At 50.0% G+C, this 21959-nt stretch overlaps 6 protein-coding genes across 15 annotated transcripts in view; 4 read left to right on the top strand and 2 right to left on the bottom strand.

Moving 5' to 3' along the window:
• The first annotated feature begins 67 nt into the window (after positions 1 to 67).
• Positions 68 to 656, top strand: LOC121588444. Its single transcript, XM_041906382.1, has 2 exons — positions 68 to 396; positions 462 to 656. Exons 1-2 carry the CDS (start codon positions 174 to 176, stop codon positions 635 to 637), a joined length of 399 nt encoding a protein of 132 aa, XP_041762316.1. The 5' UTR covers positions 68 to 173; the 3' UTR covers positions 638 to 656.
• Positions 652 to 5673, bottom strand: LOC121588434 (Golgi apparatus protein 1). 2 transcript variants are annotated; one of them, XM_041906370.1, is made up of 5 exons: positions 3688 to 5673; positions 2764 to 3628; positions 1832 to 2579; positions 1647 to 1753; positions 652 to 1572 (listed from the first exon to the last, which is right to left on the bottom strand). In XM_041906370.1, the coding sequence occupies exons 1-5, from the start codon at positions 5142 to 5144 to the stop codon at positions 1405 to 1407; spliced, it is 3345 nt and encodes a 1114-aa protein (XP_041762304.1). In that variant the 5' UTR covers positions 5145 to 5673; the 3' UTR covers positions 652 to 1404. The 2 variants fall into 2 exon arrangements, with proteins under 2 accessions (XP_041762304.1, XP_041762305.1); XM_041906371.1 differs by having other exon boundaries at positions 2779 to 3628.
• An 87-nt stretch (positions 5674 to 5760) lies between these two features.
• On the top strand, positions 5761 to 10573 carry LOC121588443. Its single transcript, XM_041906381.1, has 3 exons — positions 5761 to 6044; positions 6128 to 6245; positions 10284 to 10573. Exons 1-3 carry the CDS (start codon positions 5761 to 5763, stop codon positions 10431 to 10433), a joined length of 552 nt encoding a protein of 183 aa, XP_041762315.1. The 3' UTR covers positions 10434 to 10573.
• Positions 6463 to 10209, top strand: LOC121588437 (5'-nucleotidase domain-containing protein 1). The gene has a single exon (XM_041906374.1). It carries the CDS (start codon positions 7492 to 7494, stop codon positions 9076 to 9078), a length of 1587 nt encoding a protein of 528 aa, XP_041762308.1. The 5' UTR covers positions 6463 to 7491; the 3' UTR covers positions 9079 to 10209.
• Positions 10442 to 13006, bottom strand: LOC121588438 (acetyl-CoA acetyltransferase, cytosolic). The gene is made up of 4 exons (XM_041906376.1): positions 12506 to 13006; positions 11042 to 11892; positions 10814 to 10976; positions 10442 to 10738 (listed from the first exon to the last, which is right to left on the bottom strand). The coding sequence occupies exons 1-4, from the start codon at positions 12555 to 12557 to the stop codon at positions 10620 to 10622; spliced, it is 1185 nt and encodes a 394-aa protein (XP_041762310.1). The 5' UTR covers positions 12558 to 13006; the 3' UTR covers positions 10442 to 10619.
• A 495-nt stretch (positions 13007 to 13501) lies between these two features.
• LOC121588431 (probable WRKY transcription factor protein 1) overlaps positions 13502 to 21959 on the top strand; it is a 98411-nt gene continuing 89953 nt past the window's right edge. For 4 of the 9 annotated variants that reach the window (XM_041906358.1, XM_041906364.1, XM_041906361.1 and 1 more), the window contains exons 1-2: positions 13502 to 13713; positions 14569 to 15116. In XM_041906358.1, coding sequence (XP_041762292.1) covers positions 15059 to 15116 — 58 coding nt within the window. In that variant the 5' untranslated portion in view covers positions 13502 to 13713; positions 14569 to 15058. The other 5 variants (XM_041906352.1, XM_041906354.1, XM_041906356.1 and 2 more) reach the window with 5 other exon arrangements.

Raw genomic sequence — 21959 nt, 5'->3', positions numbered from 1 at the left:
GCTCTAGCGGCAGGTCGACTCATCGAAGAACGCGTTCATGGCAGTGACTTGACAGTTGAGTGTTTGGTTGCCGAAGCACCTGTCAAAACGGTTTGCAACCGGCATTTTGCTATTTCCGAGTATCTGCTCAGATCGTTTGGTAGTGAAAGTACAGTCGAAATTAACTGAGCAACATGTCGGAGTTGGAACAATTGGAAGAAGCCTACTCACAGCTGGTTGAGTTTGTGAAGGAACTAGAAAATAACCCTGATGATGATGCACCTGCTGCAACCGAACCATCCAACGACGAGCCGATCCCTTCCAAGGCCGTAGAAGTGGTAATGCAGGCAACTAACAAGGTGGTGAAGTCATTGTGTATGTTTCACGAGTTTGAAATGGTGCTTAATGATAAAATAGGTACGCGTCCGAATGGAGTCGTTTCTTTCCGACTTCTAGCTAATGTTTTGTGTCTTGTATTTCAGCCTCTTTGCACATCATCTCGAACGAGCTGATGCTTACCGGCTTGCATTTGCAGGAGCTTAACAATGAGATAGCGGAAATACGCAAAAAGGCCAACAAAGACAACTACGACAAGTTGTTCCAGAGCTGCGAACCGTTCGTAGCTTCGATAGAGGAGCTTGAAACCGTCGCTGAATAAAGATGATTTTAGTGTTGTACGCCTGGTTTGACTATTTTATTAACACATCCGAATGCATGTACAAATCGCTGTTTGTGTGTATGTGCTTACTTGCTTTTTGAAGAACTTGACCGCCATTTTTCTCTCCAAAACAGCGCTCTTGTTCGTTTTACTTTCCACCGACGGTGTAAGTATAAGGTATAAAAAAGTCTTTTTCTACACAACGTGCTATCTGATACGATTTCTCTAACGCTATATATGTGTCTTCCAATGTGCCACTTACCAACGGGCTGTTTCTTGTTTGATTTCTCCTGCAAAATCGCGTCCCAGTTTTGGAGCTGCTGCCGTTTCACAATCCTGTCGCTTCACATGACATTTCCTCGGGTTCTACAAGTATGCTAACTAATATAATACATCTAGCCTGCTGCGATGGTGGCCCGCGTCGGTGCTGTCCGTTTTGTAGAAATTGTCTCCTCAAAGATGCCTCCTTACATCACCATACCCTCAACACTGCTCCGTTCGGGACCGTGGATCTTCACCGATAACTATCGTTCCTTTTGCAATACATTCGTACTTTTCGATTAGCTGCACAGTGCTCGGGGCCTTGAGGAAGCCTGGGCCAGAAGAAGAAATAAAAGCGACTCGTATTGCACCAGCGTAAAGACGGGGGAGTTTTCTTGCATTTGCCCTACAGGACGATGGGTTTTGCTCGCTTTTAACACATAAGTTATAACACAGTCATTCGTTTGAAATGGAAACTAAAGCATCGCCTCACGCCCGCCGCGTGACTACTTGTTCTTCAGGGCCATCGTACGGTGCGTAACGCGTCCACACAGCAGCCCAAAGATGAAGATGATGCCGATGAAGCTGAACAACACGAGCAAAAAGTAGTGCTTCGAGGGCGACGCAACCACCTGGCTGTACAGCTGATGGAGGCTTTCCGCCGGTGGAACAAACTGGGAATGGAGGAAGGAAGTGGAAATCCATTTAGTTTGAAAAGGCCTTCTAAGGCCATCTTCGCCCTACTTACCGCAGCTGCATTCTGGAACATTTCCAGGCGGGTCAACAGCTTGTTCTTGCAATCATCCTCCAGCGCTTTGCTCTCTCCTTGCAGGATTCCTTCCAAACATTTAAGTACTAAAAAGGGAGAGAAAAGTTGTAAAATTAAACAAATCATTCAAAAAATCGGGATCACACACACGCCACGTGACTTACAGCGTCCATTGCCGCTTTGTATGTGGGAGCAGTATTTCAGCAAGTCTACCGAGCAAGCCCGCTGCAGCAGCGGATCGGCATAGATGTCCGCCTTGCCCTCCTGAATCAGCTCAGCGACCTCCACCTTGCACGCCCGGTTAATCAACTTCTTGTCGATGAACGCCTGCTTCAGACACTCCTCAACTGCTCCATGGTCTTCGTTCGTGTCCGTCTCGGAAACGGCACTGCACAGCACCTGTATCTCATCGTGGCATACGCTCTGCAGCAGCGGGTTAAGCTTATAGTTCAGCGCCCGTTCGTGCAGCACCTCCGTCATCTGCTTTTCACACTCCGGCAGCAGTTTACCCTCGCGGAACCGAATCTTCAAACAATCGATCACCTTCCCGTTCAGCTCCTCGTTCTGCTTGGCGTTGCGTATGATGGGCGTACAGTATTCGGCAATGTTCTTCGAGCACGCCGTCTGCAACGCCGGATTAAACCGGTAGTCTAGATTCTGCTCGATCATCCGATTCACCACCACCAGATGGCAGCGATCGTCGAACAGTGTTTCGTCCTTGTGCAGCTTCAGACAGTGGAGCATCTTGGAGGGTTCCGTATCGTGGCAGTACTGGCGAATCATGTCCTTGCAGGTGTTGAGCAGCGTGTAGTCCGTGGCACTGTCCGTGAGTTCCGACTTCTTGATGGAAAATATCTGATGATGGCACGCTTCCGTCAGATCGCCGTGGTGGGTTTGCAAGCATTCCAGCACCTGTACACGATGGGAGAAAAGTGACAGTGGCATTAGTTTTCAGCGGATAGCTGCTGGCGCTATAGAACAGTTATAGTTATAAGCATTCCAATAGAAGCAAACGGAGCGGCAGTGAATGATGCGAAATTGATAAGGAATAGGAGACAGAATGAAGAATGAATGGGATAAAAGCGAGCACACTTGCATTGTTCGTATTCACCTGTCCCGAACCGTGCGGTATCTGTGGACAGTGGCGTGCAATGTCCTCCTTGCAGGCGGCCTTCAGCTTCGGATCGAAGTCGATGTTCTCGCGCTGCTGGTACAGCTGGGCGCGCACCTGCTGCCGGCACTCCTTCGGGATGGAATGTTTCGCCTCCTTGATCGTATCGTTGCGCATCACCTCGCTCAGGCAGGCCACCACCTCGTACTTGGTGGTGCATTTGCTGCAAAAGCGGGACACGTGCAGCCGGCACGCCTCCTTGAACTTGTACGTAAAGTGGAAGCTTTTGAGCGAGATGATTTGAAAGTGTTCGATCGCCGCCCGGCACTTGATGTCTTCGCGCATGTCCGGCAGATTCTTCGCCCCGATCAGACACTCCATCATCTCGCCCTCGTCGCGCCCGGTTTTCAGCACGTTCGCACAATGCTTCTCCATCGCATCGCCACACACGGACATGATGATGGGGTTCAGCTCGACGTGAGCGGCTTCCTCTTCGGTGTACCGCGAAACGGCCGCTTTGCACGCCTCCTGCAGCTTCTCGAGATTGTCCTGCAGGCACTGCATCTCCTCTCCTTTGGCCGTTTTGTCGAAGCAAAAGTAGGCCAAATCGTCCAAGCACTCGTCCTCCACCTCCGGTATGAGATCGACGGACTTTGCCCGCTGACGCATGACGCGCTTCACCTCTTGCAGGCATTCCGGCTTCAAGCGCATCTCTTCCTTCTCCGGGTAAGCGTACCGGTGCAGACAGGGCAGTATGAGCGGACCACGTTCCGGATCCATCTGTGCCGTGTCGAGATCGGCCCAGGTCTTTTTCGCTTTACAAAACCGGATCGCGTCGTCCTTGCAGTTGCTACAAAAAGAAACATCAATCTCACAAATTTGTTGACCGTTCTAAACCATGAAACTTACCGATAAAGCTGCGGATCTAGCTTAAAGTCCCGTGCCACAAAGTACTGTATCTGCAGCAGTGCCGATTCGCACTCCACGTTCATGTAGTTGGTGCCCAGTTTTTCCATCAAGCAGGACATTACCCTGGCATCGCCTCCATCCGTGTCGGAACAGGCAACGTCCACCACCGGCTTGCAAGCCTTGCGCAGCACGGGATCAACGCGCCAATCCTCCCCCACGTCCGTAATCTTCACCAGCGTTTCCAGCGCCCGCAGACACATGTCCGTGACACGCCTGTCCTTTTTTTTCTTCAACCGGGCGTGCTCCATCAGACAGTGGATGGTTTTTCCTCCCGCATCCAGGTTGCTGCAAAACTTTTCAATGTCATTCTCACACCCGGTCAATATCTCGGGCGACAGTTTGTAGTCGTTCAGCAGCATCTTCCGATGGTCGTTGATTTCGGCCACGCACTCCGGCATCAGCTTGGTGCTGTTCTTCTGTACCGCCTCGAGGCAGAGCAGGATCTGCGCCAGCCGCACATCCTTATCGTCGGACACGCCCCGCCTGCACCGGTACGTCTTGATGTCCTCCTTGCACGCGCGCGTAAGTCCGCGCGACACTTTGTAGTCGTGCACCACGAGCCGATCGCGGCGCAGCAGCTGCTGCTGGCAGTTTTTCGTCATGTCCGGATCGTTCCGGTGCTTCATGAGACACTTGAGCAGCTGGGGCGATCCCGGCGCGAGTGACTGGCAGAAGCGGAAGGCATCGTTCACGCACGCCACATCCAGCTGCCGATCGAGCGTAATGTCTTCCGACTGAACTTCGGACAGATGGAGCACCTCCCGCTTGCACTCCTCGTTCAGGTTGTCCAGCGAGCTTTGCAGGCAGGCAACCGTTTCACCCTGGGACATCTTTTCCCGATCGTTGCCAGCGGCCACCCGGCCACAGCCCAGCGCTTCAATGTCGCGCGTACAGTGCGCAAGGAACCGCTTAATGAACCGGTAGTCGGAGAAGGCCACCCATTCCAGGCGCTTTATGTAGTTGATGCAACCGTTGCCTTTCGCCGCGCTTCGATGGTCAATGATGCAGGCCAAGTACTGGCCCGGCTCTTCGCTCTGGGAGCACGGGAACTGCTGAAAGTCCTTCGGGCAGCCCTTCTGTATCAAGCGCTTCAGGTTCGCATCGTCCATCAGGGCCGTCGTATGCAGCCAGATCATATGTTGGCATTCCGGCTCGAGACTGTCGATCTGCTCCGGATGCAGCGACTGGACGCACTCCAGCGCTTTAATGTCTTCCGCCGTCGAGGCACTCTTCGGGCAGAGCGTTTTCAGCTGTGCGCACGCTGGCTCGTCGATCAGCTTCACCGGACTGGACAAGGGGACTCCCGTTCCGCGGCACTGCCCAGCAAGGATAGCGACGAGCACCGCCCAAACAATTGTTACCGCACTGTACGCACCCATGCTGGTTGTTTTGTGCATTGCCGGTTGAAGTTCTACTGCACTTGCTGTTGCTGGGTGGTGGGTGCCGACGGTGTTACAAACGGGCCAATTCACACGCCCCGTGCGCCCGCCGTGTACGCGTAATTACCAGCTCCGACAATCGTTCACGATGGCTTCCACTGCACAGCGACACATAATCATCACCAAGCGGCACTTGTTCTTCCAGACCAGTGGGAAGGGCCGGATACGGGATACTGTACACTTTATTGCGAGGGGACACTTTTTCTACCGTAAATTGACCGCAACCATTGAGGACAAGAGCACGAAATGCGAAGACGTGTCAGTGCAGTGTGTATTTTTATTTACTCCTCTGGCGGCTTGCGATTGTGGTTCTTCCGCGGAAAAAAGAATCCCGAGTTCATTGACAGTTCTAGCGGCATCGCGTTGTGCGTTTTTGTCCCGTTCGATGCAATGTCCAGCATGCAACAGATGAGAAGCGATTTTCATTTTCCACTGGCATTTCCTTCGTTTATTAATGTTGGATCCTTTTTTGGAGCTTTTAAAAGAGTGGCTGGATCAGGAAATGTTTTACCAAAGGTAAATTGGAACAAGAAACCTTCCACCGACGTTTGTCATCCAAGCGACCGTTGACGGAATGTGTCGTGTCGGTGTTAACAGCTGCGTTGACAGTCGGTGCACTCGTACGGGACGATTCTGTGTAAATAAACCCGGCAACAAGCGGCACGAAACGGCTTGCATCCTCCATGAATCGTGTCGGTTTGGTGCGCTTGGAAAAAGCACCATGAATCTGAGGGGCAAGGAAAAGTACAATTCCGTTAACCATTTGACTGGGCTAGCACAGTGTCTAATCGATAGGAATACAATAATTGATCTTCGCAATGAAACGATGGTGGCAGGAACGATCGTCGACGTCGATGGGTTCGTATGTGCGGTGTGGTGTGGGCGCCAAAATAGGCCAACCCCAAGACGCTGCAAAGAATGCATGGGTGGTTTCGTTTTAGGTACATGAACGTAACGATGGAAAATGCGGTCTACATCGATCAACTAGGGCGGCAGTACCCGTTGGACAATTTTATGGTTTACTCGAAGTACATCAGATACATACACATTCCGGAAGATGTAAGTATTACCTCCAACATATTTCGGTTTAGTTTGCTACTTTCTTTTACTGTTCGAAAATTCGCGATTAGAAGATGGTTTCCGTACGCAGTGACGATTCCATAGTTGATGTACGCTGATAAAAAAAAGTATGCCAACAGCTGATCCATTTGACAGCCACTGTGTTCGACGTGAGGTCGTCCTTGATCAAAACAAACACACAGTCCGCAGCGAGCGAGCTGCGAATGATTGTAGTTGGCAAGGGTTTTGTGGCAACTGCCCAGTACACGTTGCCAGTTTTTGGGTGGCTGCAGTAGAATTGCAGCAGTGCAGTAGTAGTGAGTTCGATCGAGTCGCGCTGCAAAGACGTCACGGATGTTCAAGTGGGAAAGTGATGAGATGATACTCGATATCGCTGACGACACGCTGGCGAGTCAAGTGTGTTGAAGTAATAGAACAACGAAAACGGACTCACTCAAGCGTATGAATCAACGGCAATGGTCGATGGCAAACCCCTTCATTCGGATTAGCGTGACCCTTGAACGGAGGTGCTACGGAATTTATTTCGGGAGCGTCGCGAAATCACCTTGACGCGTTTGAGCAACTTGGATCGGGGGCTCCTGGCGTGTATCAGTGTGCTTGTGTAGACTAATCGATAGCTTATCCTCCTCCTCTCCGTTGCCGACCGTGATATCATTCCCGTGAGACAAACGCTGTGCCACACATATCTCGGGTTTGTGGGGCGAATCTTTTCGTGGATCGTTGATTGGCCTCGTAAAAAGCATTACGTAAAAAATCATCCCCCGCGACAACAGGGAGGTCGCGTTCGTTTTGTATGGTTCTCCCCGTGAACAATGCCACCCCGCCCCACTCATTGACCTTCCCGTCCGCAACCTTGTGGCTGTTGTTTTGAATCGACGAAGGGGCGACCGTGTGTGTTTGTTTTGGATTGATATGATTGTGGGCAGCAGCGAACGGCGGTGGTAAAGCGAGAAAACAGAACTTTTATTGCGCGAAAGCGAGACAATCGTACAATCGCGTACAGGCGTGCTCCCGAGAGTGGAAAGCGCAAAAACAGAGTCACGCGGTCGGGCGGATATTTGCGCGATTGTTCACGGCGAGAGTGAAATAGCTTTGTGCGCGTGTGCGTGTGGCGCGCTACGATGTTTTGGTGAATGGGGTGTGTTGGTTGGTGGGCGAATTAAAATAAATCTCGAACGGGTACGGGTTTGTGTGCGCGCAAGAAGAAGCAACAAAAGAAGAAGACATGAAGTCGTTAACCGTTGGAATTCTGGGCCGCTGCGGTACTGGTGCGGGCCTGTTCGGTGGCAGTCGCTCGTCGGAAGTAATCGCAGCAAGTTTACCATTTGTCCGCGCCATCACCACCACCACTACAGGCGGTACAGCAACGGCGGCAGCTGGTTGTCAAGTGAGCTGTCAAAACATTGGCGCCTCGTTGCAGTTGTGTTCGCGCACCGCGATTCCGTGGCATTTCGGACGGACGACGGGACAACGGTTCTATTCGCGCTACTCAGCCAACCGCATCATGACCGGGGCGGACACGTTCAGCTTTGCCGACTACGACTGCGTCGGGTTCGATCTGGATAACACGCTGCTGCGCTACCGGATCGGTGAGATGATCGAGCTGGAGTACCGCACGGTGGCCCGGTTTCTGGTCGAGCAGCGCGGTTATGCCGGGCGACATTTGCTGCAGCCGCTCGACAAGGACTTCCTGCAGCGCGGGCTAATCATCGACTTTCACCGGGGAAACATCCTGAAGCTTGACCCGGACGGTGTCATACAGCAGGCGACGCACGGCACCAAGCGCATGGCGGACGAGGAAATCCGCGCCTACTACGGCGACGAGAAGCGGTGGGAGGTGACGAACGAGTACTGTCGGAACATGCTCGTAGCGTGGAACGGCCCACTGTCGGAGCAGATACGCACGGTGCTGGATTACTTCGACATCTGCGCCACGCTGCTGTTCGGGCGCGTGATCGATACGCTGGACGAGGACGCGCACGAGCGCATCGGACGGTACAACGTGTGGCCCGACATTCTCGACGGGCTGGTGTACATGTACTCGAGGGACCACTTCGGTGCCAACATCGGCGGCTACTTCGAGGCGCTGAAGGCCAACCCGGAGCGGTACCTGCAGAAAGCGTCCCCCGAGCTGGTGCGTTGGTTGCGCGAGCTGAAGAAAACGAAAACCACCTTCCTGGTGACCGGATCGCATATCGATTTCGCCAACTTTACCGCATCGTACGCGTACGGTCCGGACTGGCCCGAGCTGTTCGATGTGGTGGTTGGGTTCGCCAAGAAGCCGGGCTTCTTTACCGCGGGCAAGCCGTTCGTGCGGCTGGAAGGGCACGACGAGACGGAACCGCTGACGGCCGGCCAGCTGGAACGGTACGGCGTCTACTCGCAGGGCAACTGGCGCGATTTGACGGTGCTGCTGGGTAAGATCTGCCACAAGTCCAACCCGCGCTATCTGTACGTGGGCGACAATCTCATACAGGACATGTACACGCCGTCCAAGTACACGACGGCCGACACGGTGGCGATCGTGGAGGAAATGGAAGCGGAAGGTATGCGCGATTGCGACGCGGGCCATCCGGACGCACCGTACATCGTGTCCAAGTTCTGGGGATCGTTCTTCACCACCCGGTCGGGACCGGGCGTGGAGGATGCGTCGCTGTGGGCGGGCCTGATAAAGCAGCACGCCAAGATTTGCGTCCCGTCGATGGACGAAGTGGCCAAGTATCCGATCGATCATTGCTACAACAGCTTCACGGAAAACGTTAGCTGCAACGGTTACTATCCGGCCGAGCCGCTGAAGTTGGTCAACAATTAAAGCGCTGGCACGCTATCTTTTGCTACTGTTTGTACTGTTTATGGTCTGTTTGTAGTTGAGCGTGTGTAGTAGAGCTGAAGTGTGTTTTTAGGGTACAGGAGACAAAAAGTGTACGGGATTGCATTTGGCATTTGGGTACACAAAGAGTACCCTCTCAAGCAAGGACAAGATAAATAGCAAAACTTGAATGTTGATAGCGTAATAGTTGCAGCCCTTCAACCTTCGCGAACCTACAATAACAGTATCTATCGTTTGTGAGCGTTTACGACAGCGCTCAAAGTATTCTAAAGAGCGTAACCGCTGGAAGGTTTGACGTTGGTAGGTTAGAAATAGTTTCCGAACTCTATACCCTTTTACGAATCGCGCTATCTTGACTCCCTTTTTCCTACGTTGATCAATATCCCCACTACAGTCAAACTTCTCTGACACACACAATGTTTTTATCTATGTTAGTAAAACCAGCCACAGCCCGAGAAAAGATTGTTTGTGCGATGAATGGGATGATCTTTCGATGTAATTTATCGCACCTTCCCAATTGTAAATGTCTGATGACGCCGTTGATCGTTGCAGAAAGCACATTATTCAAAGATCAGCAGTGTACGAGCGACGAAGACGAAATGCACAAAATAATGCCGAAAACAAAGCATTCGTGTGTTAAAAATAATATGATTACGTTCTGGTTTGCAGTGAACAAATATGAGGCCATAAAAAGTAGCTCAAAGCTACCATTCCCTTTAGGTTGTGTTTGTCGGAATTAACGATATTAAAAAAACTAGCTTCAAGCTCTGTTAATCTGAAAGATTAAAGTCCAACGAGACTTTCACGTTTAGCAGGTTTTTTTTCTCTGTTCTGTCGAACCATTCAAAATGTTATACCATGTTCTTGAGATTAACCAAGCGGCTGTCAAACCACGGCGGAAGATTACAAGCTATGCTAGCGGGCAAGCTGATAAACAAAAAAAAAAAAACAATAATTAGATAGTAATGAAGATGTGTAGTGTATTCTGCTCACATGTGAAACATGTCGAACTGCAAATAAATAAAGTAAACGGAAGCAAAAAGACAGCTAAACGTACAAAAATCCGTACAAGCATTGTTTGTCTGCTTTGAGTTTGGTTTTTGCTGCATAAAAGATAAAATCCTGTTTTTGTTTGCTTCGTGATAATCTCATCACTTCAACCACTCTTTTACTACTCTCACCCACAGGTTAAAATACTTCCATCGTTTGAGAATTATTTGAGCTCAATGGCGGGTCCGCAACGTGGCGAAAAGAAGAAGCTTACATTCAGAGAAAAGCGGACCAAAATGAGTAACCTCAACACGATGATGGAAAACAACATGACGAGCAGAAAATAGTGCAGGAATTTTAAGAGAATTATACGTTTATTGCCATCGTCACTTGCGATTTATGATGCTGTAGGGTACAGCAGCAGTTGCCTTACTCTGAATACTCTTCATAGAAGGAAGAAAAAATACAATTGAGTACGAAAAATACATATCATTCGGTAAGCGTAAGTACAAAACTGTTCCATTAAAGCGTCTTCACACCATTTCCACCGCCATGGCGACACCCATACCGCCGCCAACGCACAAGGATGCAACACCCTTCTTGCCGCCTGTTCGCTTGAGTGCGTAGAGCAGCGTAACCAGTACTCGGCAGCCTGCAAAACAAGACACAAAGACATTAGACGAGGAATTGCTAATGGTGGATATTTCGAATAGTCACGTAGGCTTACCCGAAGCTCCAATGGGATGTCCGAGAGCGATGGCACCTCCGCCAACGTTAACCTTGGCCGGGTCCACGCCAAGACCCTTGTTGACGGCCAGTGCCTGGGCTGCGAATGCTTCGTTCAGCTCAAACAGATCGACCTCTTCCAACTTCCAGCCGGCTTTTTGAAGCTGCAATCAAAGGAGATTATTGCGTGAAAGGGGGCTTCGAAATGTACTGCAATACCCACACTTACCACAGCCTGTACGGCCGAGATCGGTCCAGCGCCCATCGTTTTCGGACATATTCCCGTTTGCGCGTAGGCAACGATCTTTGCCATCGGTTTGGCGTTTCGCTTTTGAACCTCCTCGCCGGACATCAGCAGAACGGCGGCAGCAGAATCGTTAATACCGGACGCGTTTCCGGGCGTAACGGTACCGTCCTTAATGAAGCACGGCCGCAGCTTGGCTAGCCCTTCCGCCGTGGTACCATGCTTCGGGTACTCGTCCACCGCAAACTTGATCGTTTCCTTGCGGCCCGCAACCTCCACCGGTACGATCTCCTCGGTAAAGTATCCTTTCTGTTGAGATTCTTCAGCCAGCTGCTGGCTCTTGGCGGCGAATGCATCCTGCGCCTCTCGGCCAATGTCGAACTCTATGGCTAGATTTTCCGCCGTAATGCCCATGTGCAGATCGTAGAACGCATCCGTCAGGCCGTCGTTGAGCATCGAATCGACCATCTTGGCCTCGCCCATTTTGGTGCCACTGCGCATATGCATCACATGCGGTGCCTTGGACATGGACTCTTGTCCACCCGCGACGACGACGGTAGCATCACCGGCCCGGATCGCCTGATAGCCGAGGGCAACCGTTTTCAGGCCCGAACCGCACAGCATGTTGATGTTGTACGCTGGGACTTCCTTCGGTACGCCCGCTTTAATGGAAGCCTGGCGGGCCGGGTTCTGTCCCTGGCCGGCCGTTAGGGCCTGTCCCAGAATGACCTCGCTCACATCGGCCGGATCGACGCTGGCTCGCTGCAGCACTTCTTTCACGGCCACCGCACCAAGATCGGCGGCACTAAGCGACGCGAGTGTGCCCATGAAATTACCTGCAAATGGATGTTCAATTAATGCTCATTAGCAAACCGGGATTTACGCGTCGTTAGTAAGGTTTCATGTAGAAAAAAAGGTTCAAATAAGCAAATGCGAGATCATTAGCGGTTCGACGCTTTTTTTGTCCCTCGATGGGGAAGTATAATAAGTCGTAGCTGTACTACGTCTTAGAAACCTTTTGCTTGTTACATAAACATTAAAATGTTTCTATTTGCATTCAAATTCCGACGGTGATTTATTCCACCCACAAAGGAAACTCTATTGATCCTTTCTATTCAGTCGGTGATAACAACATTTACATTCCATCTCCCGCGGGGTTTGTTACATAAAGAGAGAAACCGAGCGTATCGTGTCATCTCGGGATTTGTCAAAGGTAAACCAATCCCTGTCCGTGTTATTGTTGCTGATGCAAGAGGATGCGTATGCAACACGACACGAACCGATCATACCGTTGGGCATCACGTAACGGCATGTTTGTTCCTGACCCACAAAAAAAACCAACCCGTCGTGCCCATTCGCGCACACGTGGAAAGAAAGTGTACCGAATGTTTTGTTTTATAGTACCGTAGTAATGCAGGTACACGGCGTTTGTAAAATTCCATTACCTACCGATCGGGGTTCTGGCGGCCGACACGATGAAAACTTCTCCTGCTGACGTCATTTTGAAGCGAGATCCGCGCGTAGTGTAGTATAACACACCGTTAAGTTAATGTGTTTTTATCAAAAACTGTCGAATCTCGCGAACTGCGATTCGATAAATGCACCGATAGGCAAAGGGTTACTCAAAGCACACAATAGCTGGCAAGGTAAAATAAAAGGGGAAACCGCCGCTACCAGATGACAGGTCCGCAACACGTCAGCGTGCTTTCTCGCGCAAGTGAACTTTACGAATGGAAATCAAACATTTTCACCACCGTCAGGTTCAATGCTGTGCTGTGTGGATGCGGCACACGAAACGGGTTTTTTTTCTCCAATACGCTTTTATCCCCTCCACGGAACGGGTTTCTTGGGGAGTGTTGGTTTGCGCAACGTGCTTGTTGAATAACACAGTGTACCGGGAGGTGATGAGTAGGGGGTTTTGAATGAATCGAACACCAGCAGGCGGGGCAAGTTGTTTACAACCGCAATTCGTAGAATGAGAGGTACTGCCAGGAACAAGCATTTTGACAATAGCCGTGCAATGGAATGGAATATTGCGGCGGTGAAGGAATAATAGCGAAAACAGTTCTTTAAAAATGGTAGAACGTGTTTGGAATGAAGAGTTGTGGACAGGATTTTTTAAAGTGCATTTAAATAGCTACACGAGAGTGTGAATATCACTTGCATAAGTTTCTATAGAAGAGCAGCTAATGGGCAAACGTTGACCAATGGTAAACTACACATTTTTACTAATGTTACTTCTTGCTCTCATACCCAACTACTCATATTGTCGTTAGTTGCTGCAGACTATTCTAAAACATTATTGTTTCTAATTTTCAGTGTGAATGCGCTGCGCGTACGCCCTTAATAACCAGCATTGAACGTCGCACTATAAACGCACTGTAAACGTCAAATGGGCAATCCGTTGCCCTTCGAATATCCGGCGGTGTCTGTCGGAATGGGCACGGATAAGCGAGGCCGTTCACTACCAAAAACAACGTGTGGCTGTGCGGTCGTGTGGCTGCTGTGCGTGTCCGGACTTGTGCGAGAAGAAAGAAGAGAGAGAGAAAAAAAGTTCAGACCAGAAGTCAGAGTACGTGAAAAAGAAAAGAATCTTCTCCAACGCAAAAGTCACACCAGCCATTCGTGCACGCGTGTAGTCTCTGCACAAGAAAGTTGTTAGTTTGCTCCCCCGCCTTTTTATCTTTACAAAAACCTCCAATTTGCAAAGTGCCTGTGTGTGTGTATGTGTGCGTACGATTGGCGTGATTATTGCACACATTTTGCGACCCGCAAACCGCTCGGAAAGGTCACGGCTCTGTGTGCAAACGCGAAGCGAATTTGGCCGAAGAATTGCAAAAAGAAACTCCTCCCTTAGACGGTTTGACGACGGGCACCTAGCAGCAGTAGCAGCAGTCGCAGCCTTTCCCGTTGTCGTCATTGCTGTAATTATCGCTGTCAGATATATACGCATCCCATTGCGCTTGTTCCGAGAAAAGCGAAACGACCTGCTTCGCCTGCTCGCTCTCGTCGTCGTCAGGTGTGGTTTTGATAGTGTGCGTCTGTGTGTGTGCTTGTGTGTGTGTGTGTCGCGTCCACCCGCGCGCGCGAGCCTAGCAGAGTGTGTGGTGCGGATTGCGTATATTCCGTGGCCGTCTCTCTTTCCGGGCAGGTGTGTGTAGTACAGTGGTGGTGTGTAGCCCGAGCGGAGTGAGTGCGTTCGACGGGAGGCAAAGAAATACTCGCACACAGCAGCTGAGCCGATCGATCCCGGGATAGAGTGTGTGCGTGCCGTGTGTCCCCCTCCCCTGGCCATTAGTCTGAGTTTTTGTAGGGAAAAAATAAGAAGAAGAAAAAACGCAGAAAAAGGCCCCATAAGGGTTAAATTCTTTAGCCGCGAAAGTATTTTATACACGAAAGTAATCGACCCAAGTGTGAATCGCTCGATTCTGCACTCTCTTGCTACATCGCCCTCTCTCTCTTACTGTTTCTCACACTCTATCTTTCTCTCTTACTCTTTTCCCCCCTTGAAGCAAGCAAAAAGTGTTTGTGGCCAAGTCGGTGTGCGTACGTGCGTGCCCGTGTGTGTGTATGAGTGTGTGTTTGTAATTTGTGTATGTGTGTGCGTGCGCGTTTGCCGTGTTGGCAGTGCAGGAAAGTGCAACTCTCGTATTCCGTTGAACCGAATTAGAGAAGAAAGTTCCAGCATCCATCCGAGCGCTTCCCAGACCGCTTCTAATATAGAGGGAGCGCGCATACGGCAAAAGAACCGACACCGCAGATCCGCCAGCAGCAGCAGCAACGAAAGAAATCGTATCAAGACAGCTCCGGGCGACGGAGAAGTAGCAAGAAAGAGAGTGAGAGAGAAAAAGAACCCGACCTTCAGCACGTCGTGCGGCCACCCGTCATCTCCCCAGTGGCAAATTGCTTTGTGTTCGAGAAGGCATCTGTCGAGGCGAGACCGAATCAAGACAAACGATTCAGCTACATCCCCACGGCTCTCCTCCCCACTCCTGCATCAACATGGCGGATTCTACGGAAGAAATTAACCAAATTCTTGACAACAAAACGCAGTCACCAGGTAGGAATGGCCGAAAAGCCGGCCGCATCACGTGTTTCCGGGCCCCGAGCCTTTCAGAACAGCCTGGAACAAATCGTGTTATCTATCGTCTGCTCCGGTTTTCCAACGGACCGGTTATTGGGTGTGTGTGTGTGTGAGGTCCTGCTTCTTCTGCGCTCGGCGTGCTTTCTTGCCAAATCGATAAACACCTTCGATCGAAAAGTTGGGCCCATTAAACGCCGTATTTCTTTCACCCATTCGTTGTCACCGGCCGTCCACGGTATAGGATATTTATCGATCCTTTCGGAAGCACCGACATAGCCAAACGCGACAAAACCGGGCTCCGGGTAACCTTGAGACACAATTTGGGCACCGAATTTGTTTGTCCACCTCGGCCTGGTCGGCAGTGGAAGCGAAGCAAGCGACCGTCACCACCATCTGGACACACTAGATGGTCGTTAGTGGTGTTAGTTGTGCATTTGCTGTTCGTTCGTATGGCGACATCTGACGCAACCAATCGAAGAGCTCGGTGTGGATGTAGAAAGGACGAAGCCAACGTACACGGACGCTAACGAACATCGTGTAAAACCAGCTGGTGGTGGTGGTGAACGGACGAACGGATGAACGGGTTTCTGTCGTTGCACACATTAAAAGTGCGTATCCTTTTTTTTTTTTTAGTTTCGTCGCTCCCCTTTTATGCACATAATATCGTCACAAGAGAATGCGCATTCTCTTTCTGCGATGGTGCGAACAGAAATGGATCAATGAGCTTGATTCCGAAACCGAGCGATGCAACTTCGCAGCAGGTGGTGGTGTTGGTTGGTGGGCTCGAGTTTCGAGTTCGATGGCCCCCGCACCGGGTTGGACGGGCCAAGCCAAGCCGGTAATGGGATTTTGCACTCCGGAAGCGGTCGAAATGTGCAGACAATAATGTGTCTGTTGCGCGAATGTGTGCTTCCACCTCACACACACACACGCACACAGAATTATTATGTAATCTTTCGGAAGCTAAAAATAGTCAGAAGCTGCAGAAAAATAAGGCAAATCATTTCAAACGATTAACCGATGGCGTTCTTTTGGGGAGGGGGCTTGAACGGGGCTCGCTTAATATGGAAGCTCAAATATGGAGGAATGTTCAAAACGCTTTGCCGCTTGGCCTCGGCCGGAAGTTGCATTCTTGTTAGGGTCGTTCACGTGCTTCTAAAGCGTTCCACAACCAAACACTGGCCACCTTGGCAACCGTGCACAGCTGGGGGAGGGAGTAGTGGGGGTGAGGCTTAACTATCGATATGTCCTTTGGGAATAGGAGTTTTAGGGGTTTTAGAATCGTTTACGAGCGGAAGATAGGGAAAGCATTTTATTGAACTCACTCTTGCAGGACATTCAATCGATACCGGAGGCGATTTATAAACTACGAAGCAACGTAAAGATTGTTTTCCGTCGTCACAGTCGCCACCGATAAACAACAAGCGGCGGGTACGAGGGAACCTTCGAACCCGGGGACCATACATGACGTCAGGTCTTTCCCTTCGGAGTCGATTTTTCATGTCCCTTCGGCTCGGGGGTTTATTTTTGTTGTGTCATAAATTTGTTCTTTCGTCCTAAACGTAGAGCCACAAAATAAAAGGCATGAGAAGGGCGGTATGTGTATATATGTACCTGTCGGCAGCCATTTACACCGGGTTGGGTAAAGGAATAAGGACAGGTAGATCGATTGTGTGGGATCGATCGCACTCAATATCTTATCTCGTGCCGAGGGCTCTACGTGCCGTAATTTGAGCATGTGTAAACGCGTTGAAGGTGTTGATATCCATTATTCACGGTGGACATGGTTGAAATGTAATTACATTAAACGACATTCAATCTGCAGGATTGATTGACACCCTGGAGCTAGGGAAAGTACACGATAAACCGTTTAAAATGTGCATCTTGTGTGTACGAATCTTGGAAATTGTTTTAAAGGGAAATTTCAAATTGAGCAGCTTAACTTTTTTGGATAAAAAATCAATTTTTACTTGCCCCCGGAGCTCGTACCGCCGGTGTTTTGTAACACGGACAGAGTGGGGAAGAACCACCTCGCCGCCACTGCAGACAATCGAGAAAGGAAGTCTCGGCGCGGGTGCTGCCGTCTGTCGTCCGGGTGGAGGAAACCTTCCAAAGCAGGACGGGAAGCTATGAATAAAACAATTTAACTTGAGAAAGTAAAACGGCAGCAGCAGGCAGGAGCACACACACAAAAAAACTGCGGACACGAACACGATACTGCAAGTAAGTGGAGGCGAAATTTGCTGTTACTACCGCCGTGGATGTGTTACATGAAGCACTAAAGGTGCAGCCGAATGGTCGTTTGTTGTTTAGCATATTGATATGCACGGGTTCGGGGGTTTTTTTTTTGTTTTAGTTTTCGGCATGTCGTTTGGGGCGTTATGTTTGACCAACACAAATGTACACACACACTTCACTTGATGACAATGTTTGCGGCGGACAGTTCGTTTGCATATTACAAGGCATTGAGAGTGTCCTTCCTGCTGAAGGATATTTGCAAGTGTGACAGAAAGGTGCGCTGTAAAGGTCATTCTCGAGCATCGTGGGCATCATAAATTGATTGCAATGAGCTGCTACGTTTGGTTTCCCTGCGGGATGGCCACGAACATAAATTTGTACTTAAATTTAAAATGAGAGAAGCAATTGTTTTGGTCTCGGAATAGAAATAGATAGAAAGAAAATGTACCATAATAGCGCAACTTCAAGGATTCTTGTGGTATCAGCAAGGTGTGATGAGCAGAAAAGGAACGGTTGAACAGAAGGTGTGAAGAGAGACAACAAGATTGGTTTCGGAAACTTCCTTTGGTTTCGGAAAGAAGAAGGGGCGTTCGCCTGCCTGCCACTGCAAACAATGCAGAAGGCAGAAGAGGGTGCATTGTAGGGCTTACTTCCGAACCGGCGCAACTTGATGTTGCGCCCTGCTGTCCGTACGGGGGGGGGGGGGGGAAGTAAGCCGCTCGCCTTCCGGTATGCATCGGAGCGTGTCGGAGTTATGCGCTGCTGCTGTTGCTGCCGTTTCTATGCTGTGGCGAGAGCGAAAAGCAACCCAACTCGATGCTGCTACACCCCGGCACCGATGTGTGTGTGTGTGTGTATTTTGCTAATCCGCTAATGGCGTTCCATTCATTCGTGTTGGTGCGTTGTGCGATTTGTGGCCGACACATGGCTGGAGAACCACAGCCAGCCGCGCGAAGCGAAGAAGCGCACGCCTCTTGTGCTCGACGGTGCTCCGACAAAGCGCGCCTCGGTTGTTACATATTTTAACATTTTGCTGGCAGTTCCTTCCTCCTCTCCGGTGCACCGCCGCCCGAGTTGCATTCGGGGTCCGCTGCAGCAACCGTGGGCTCCGCAGACGACCTTCGGTCAAGGAAAACGGACGTGCGATGGGGTGAGCGTGAGCGCCGCACTGTACCCACATGTGTACGTGTGCACAACGTGGTATGCCGTTTGCTCTGGAGTGTGCCGGTTTGATGTGTGTGTGGCGCTTTTGTGCCACACCGAAGGACAAGCCCGCTTTTGGCATGGCAATAATGAAATCATGTCATGGAAAAGGCACAGAAATAGTTTGCTCGCATGGCATGGGACATTTAAATGTCACCGCCGCATTTTGGGCTGGTTGAATATGCTTTCAGATTTTATTTTCGATGAGCTTTCGTGGTGGTTTTGTGAATGTTTAAATCGATAGTATTTATCATAAAAAGTGCATGGACAGCTTACAATTAAAATGGTTTAACAATCGATTAGTGCAGGGGGAGTGCAATTGAAATTTAATTGCCCAACTTCTCAAAGCATGAATAATTCAAGCATCTTCAATGAAATCAGTCTGCTCTGCTCATTTGCACACACACGGGCATTCCGAGTTGAATCTTCCATTGCCACGTTTCTGGCCAATCGCTTCTTGTCTCTCTTGTTCTCTAAGTGTCCGACCGCCCAAGACAACCAGAGAACACGACCCGTTGGAAATGGCGTTTCCAATTGGAGCTCAATTGGATTTATCGAGCGACAAAATGGCCAGAGAGATTCGGCGGAACGATTGTCATTCGAAGCCATCAAATCCCCGGGAAATCCACCGCTGTCTCGATTCTTTCGCTTCCCTTTTGGCAGCAAGCGTGTTGCTCTTGGCAGGCAAGAAGTTGGCAGAGATTTTCATGCTCCAGCTGTGCAGGAAATCATCTCCGAATGCTGGGGTGTGGAGAAGGAAATGGGAAGATTTTTCCGGGTCGAAGCGCCCGATTCTGCTCGCAACGGATGGGTTGGAAAAATATAGTACCTCGGCGTGGTCAAGCCATAAAATAAACGATCTTTCACACACATACACGTACCACTGGAGGCAATCGAGGTGAAGACAATGTGAGGGTTGAGAGAAGAGTTATATGTGAAAAGCAATTGAATGAAACGACGACCATCGCTGTTGCTGGGGATATGCTGAAGAGAACGTTCTTTGCCCTAAGAGTTAGTGCTGATTTTTTTTTGTTCTTTTAAACGATGGTCTTAAACGCCACGACAACCGACGCTGCGAATAGATCTTTTTGGATCATTTTCTTTCGCGTCTACCGTGGAAACGAATGAATCTTGCGGAGCCTAATTCTGCCCCTTGGCGCTCCGGCCCTAGGGAAGCGAAAAGATTGGCTCGGGGAGGGGAAAAGAAATTCTCTTTGAAAGCTAATTAATTTACAGCACTCGGAAACGGGACACACCAACAGTACGCTAGACGAGGCACGGGCAGCCACCAGTACACTGTGCCGAAGAAGCAGAGGCTAACCTACCGGAAGGAGCGTTAAGGTGGGCTTTCTAACGAGCAAATGCCGGGTTAGTGTGGCGGGTTCGGACTGCGCCGTTGGATTCGAGCAGAAGTACCGTAACGCGATGACTTAATTCGACCGGCGTTTGGGGGGCAACTAGCCTAATGATGGAAGGGGCGAGGTGGTGGTATAAAATCGTCTTGATTTATTCGAAACAGGGTGACATAACTGTGTCTGCGGTGCTGTACGGTCGCTCTCCCAAGTGCTCATTTCCCTTCGCCATCGCCGGTGGACCTAATTGTGATCCAGATCGACATGGAAAGAGAGTTAATTCGTGCTTAAATTGTGCTTCGATTGTGGTCGATGTTGAAGGAAGGAAAAAAACACACGAGACACGTCGTTTGTGTAAATAGAGGTATATTGATTGTAATAACCGGTCATCGAAGATAATTTCAGTGGTGTGCGGCAAGATTTGATATTTTTTTGTTATTGTTTTGTTCATGCACCATAAACTCCCCAACTCCTCCTGCTCGGCTCGTTGGTATGGTTCACTGCAGTCTGCACTGAGGCGGCCGGGCAGGTGTGGTGGGGTTGAAGAGTTATGGTGATCATGTTCATGTTCCGTATGCATTGCCTCTCACTCTCTCGCTCTGTGTCGCTCTTTCACACGAATGCATACACACAAAGGGGGTCAGTTGGTGCCCGGTTTTAAAAGAAAAGCCTTCTTCTTCCTCCCTGCTGTTGTGTGCGACGATGGTGGTGGTGGTGGCCCGGGGAAAACGGGTCATCGGTTTTCCCCTCTTGCTTCGTGCACTCTAATGTGTGCCAAATATGCATCCATATATACGATGCGGTACGGTATTGTGTTCGGCGTGTGTGTATGTGTGTGTGTGTCAGTCGGTCTAGCGCCTAGCGTGTGTGCGCCATGGTTCGATGATCCGTAAAGGGTCGCGGAACGGATTTGGAACGGAGCCAGCCAAATAATGCGGCAGATAGAGAGAGTATCCCCGCTCTCCACCCTTTTCACCTCCTCTCCAATACGACGATATGAGGGAGCGACCGGCGTTTTTCCTGTTTGTTGCCGCCGATTTCGATCGATTTGCTTTGCACTTTTGGCACAGTGTGTGTGTGTGTGTGTGGTGTGGCATTATCGCTTTGTTCACGATGATGTCCGAAGAGTCGCAATGAATGGCCGATGCCAGTCCAGTAAAAGGTTTTTCTTCGTGGCCAATGTTGAATACGAAAGGTGCCAACATGAGCTGAATTCGGATTGTTGGTTTCAATGCATTCAGCAACATATTGAGCTACCAATGGCAAGCATCGGAAATTTGCTGTATTCATTAAAATAATGTTAAACTAACAACATGGCCTTTGCTACTCGTCCAGATGGAACTGACAAAGTCTACAAAGCAGCGTTCATTTATCTTATCTTGCTCGCCAAAGTCGGTGCCATCATCGACTCATCAGTTTTCTAATCCTTTCTTTATCGGCAGCGGGAAAAACTCGAATCTATAATACCCTCTCTCTGTCTAATGGTTGGTCGTTTGTGCTGCTCGGTTGTAGCAGATTACCCCTTTTTTCAAGCTTTTTTTTGATATAGACGGTGGAGGTCACTGCCGATTTGAGGTGAAAATTTTCACACCCATTCACACCCCAACGGGGGATACCAAGTCAAGCAAGTAACTTTTCCACACAACAACCTCAAAAGCAAGAGGAAACAAAAAACAACGCCGCCACCGCCGGTAGAGGTCTTTGTTAGCGTGTCGAACAGAGTTGGTTGTAAAGCCGGGTGAAATGAGGTGTTAATTTCAATGTCAGAGAGTCACAGCCCCTTTGGGCCGTCGAGAGAGGCTTGGGTGCGCGCGCGTTCGACGAACCAACGCTAACTGGAGGAGCCCAACTGTGTTAGTGATACCTGTGAGGGCGGAGAGCCTTGAGTGGAAAAAGGGTTGGACTTATCACTGCACTGGAAATGCGCATTATGAACGACAGTGCAAAAGCTCGGACCACTATGAGACCTGTATGACGACTAGGTCCTGAGGAGACTTGAACTTAGGACGACCATGTTGCTGAACTG

Source organism: Anopheles merus, chromosome 2R (assembly GCF_017562075.2).
Source record: "Anopheles merus strain MAF chromosome 2R, AmerM5.1, whole genome shotgun sequence".
Classification (NCBI taxonomy): Eukaryota; Metazoa; Arthropoda; class Insecta; order Diptera; family Culicidae; genus Anopheles; species Anopheles merus.
This window is presented reverse-complemented; position numbering and strand designations above follow the sequence as displayed.

Coding starts and splice junctions, on each gene's coding strand:
- LOC121588438 (XM_041906376.1), bottom strand. CDS start 12,557: ATGACGTCAGCAGGAGAAGTTTTCATCGTGTCGGCCGCCAGAACCCCG. Junction 11,893..12,505: donor GGCCGCCAGAACCCCGATCG/GTAGGTAATGGA, acceptor ATCCATTTGCAG/GTAATTTCATGGGCACACTC. Junction 10,739..10,813: donor ACATCCCATTGGAGCTTCGG/GTAAGCCTACGT, acceptor CTTGTTTTGCAG/GCTGCCGAGTACTGGTTACG.
- LOC121588443 (XM_041906381.1), top strand. CDS start 5,761: ATGTGTCGTGTCGGTGTTAACAGCTGCGTTGACAGTCGGTGCACTCGT. Junction 6,045..6,127: donor ACGATCGTCGACGTCGATGG/GTTCGTATGTGC, acceptor GTTTCGTTTTAG/GTACATGAACGTAACGATGG. Junction 6,246..10,283: donor ACATACACATTCCGGAAGAT/GTAAGTATTACC, acceptor TCTCACCCACAG/GTTAAAATACTTCCATCGTT.
- LOC121588444 (XM_041906382.1), top strand. CDS start 174: ATGTCGGAGTTGGAACAATTGGAAGAAGCCTACTCACAGCTGGTTGAG. Junction 397..461: donor GGTGCTTAATGATAAAATAG/GTACGCGTCCGA, acceptor CTTGTATTTCAG/CCTCTTTGCACATCATCTCG.
- LOC121588434 (XM_041906370.1), bottom strand. CDS start 5,144: ATGCACAAAACAACCAGCATGGGTGCGTACAGTGCGGTAACAATTGTT. Junction 2,580..2,763: donor GACAGGTGAATACGAACAAT/GCAAGTGTGCTC, acceptor CATCGTGTACAG/GTGCTGGAATGCTTGCAAAC. Junction 1,754..1,831: donor ACAAAGCGGCAATGGACGCT/GTAAGTCACGTG, acceptor CTCCCTTTTTAG/TACTTAAATGTTTGGAAGGA.
- LOC121588437 (XM_041906374.1), top strand. CDS start 7,492: ATGAAGTCGTTAACCGTTGGAATTCTGGGCCGCTGCGGTACTGGTGCG.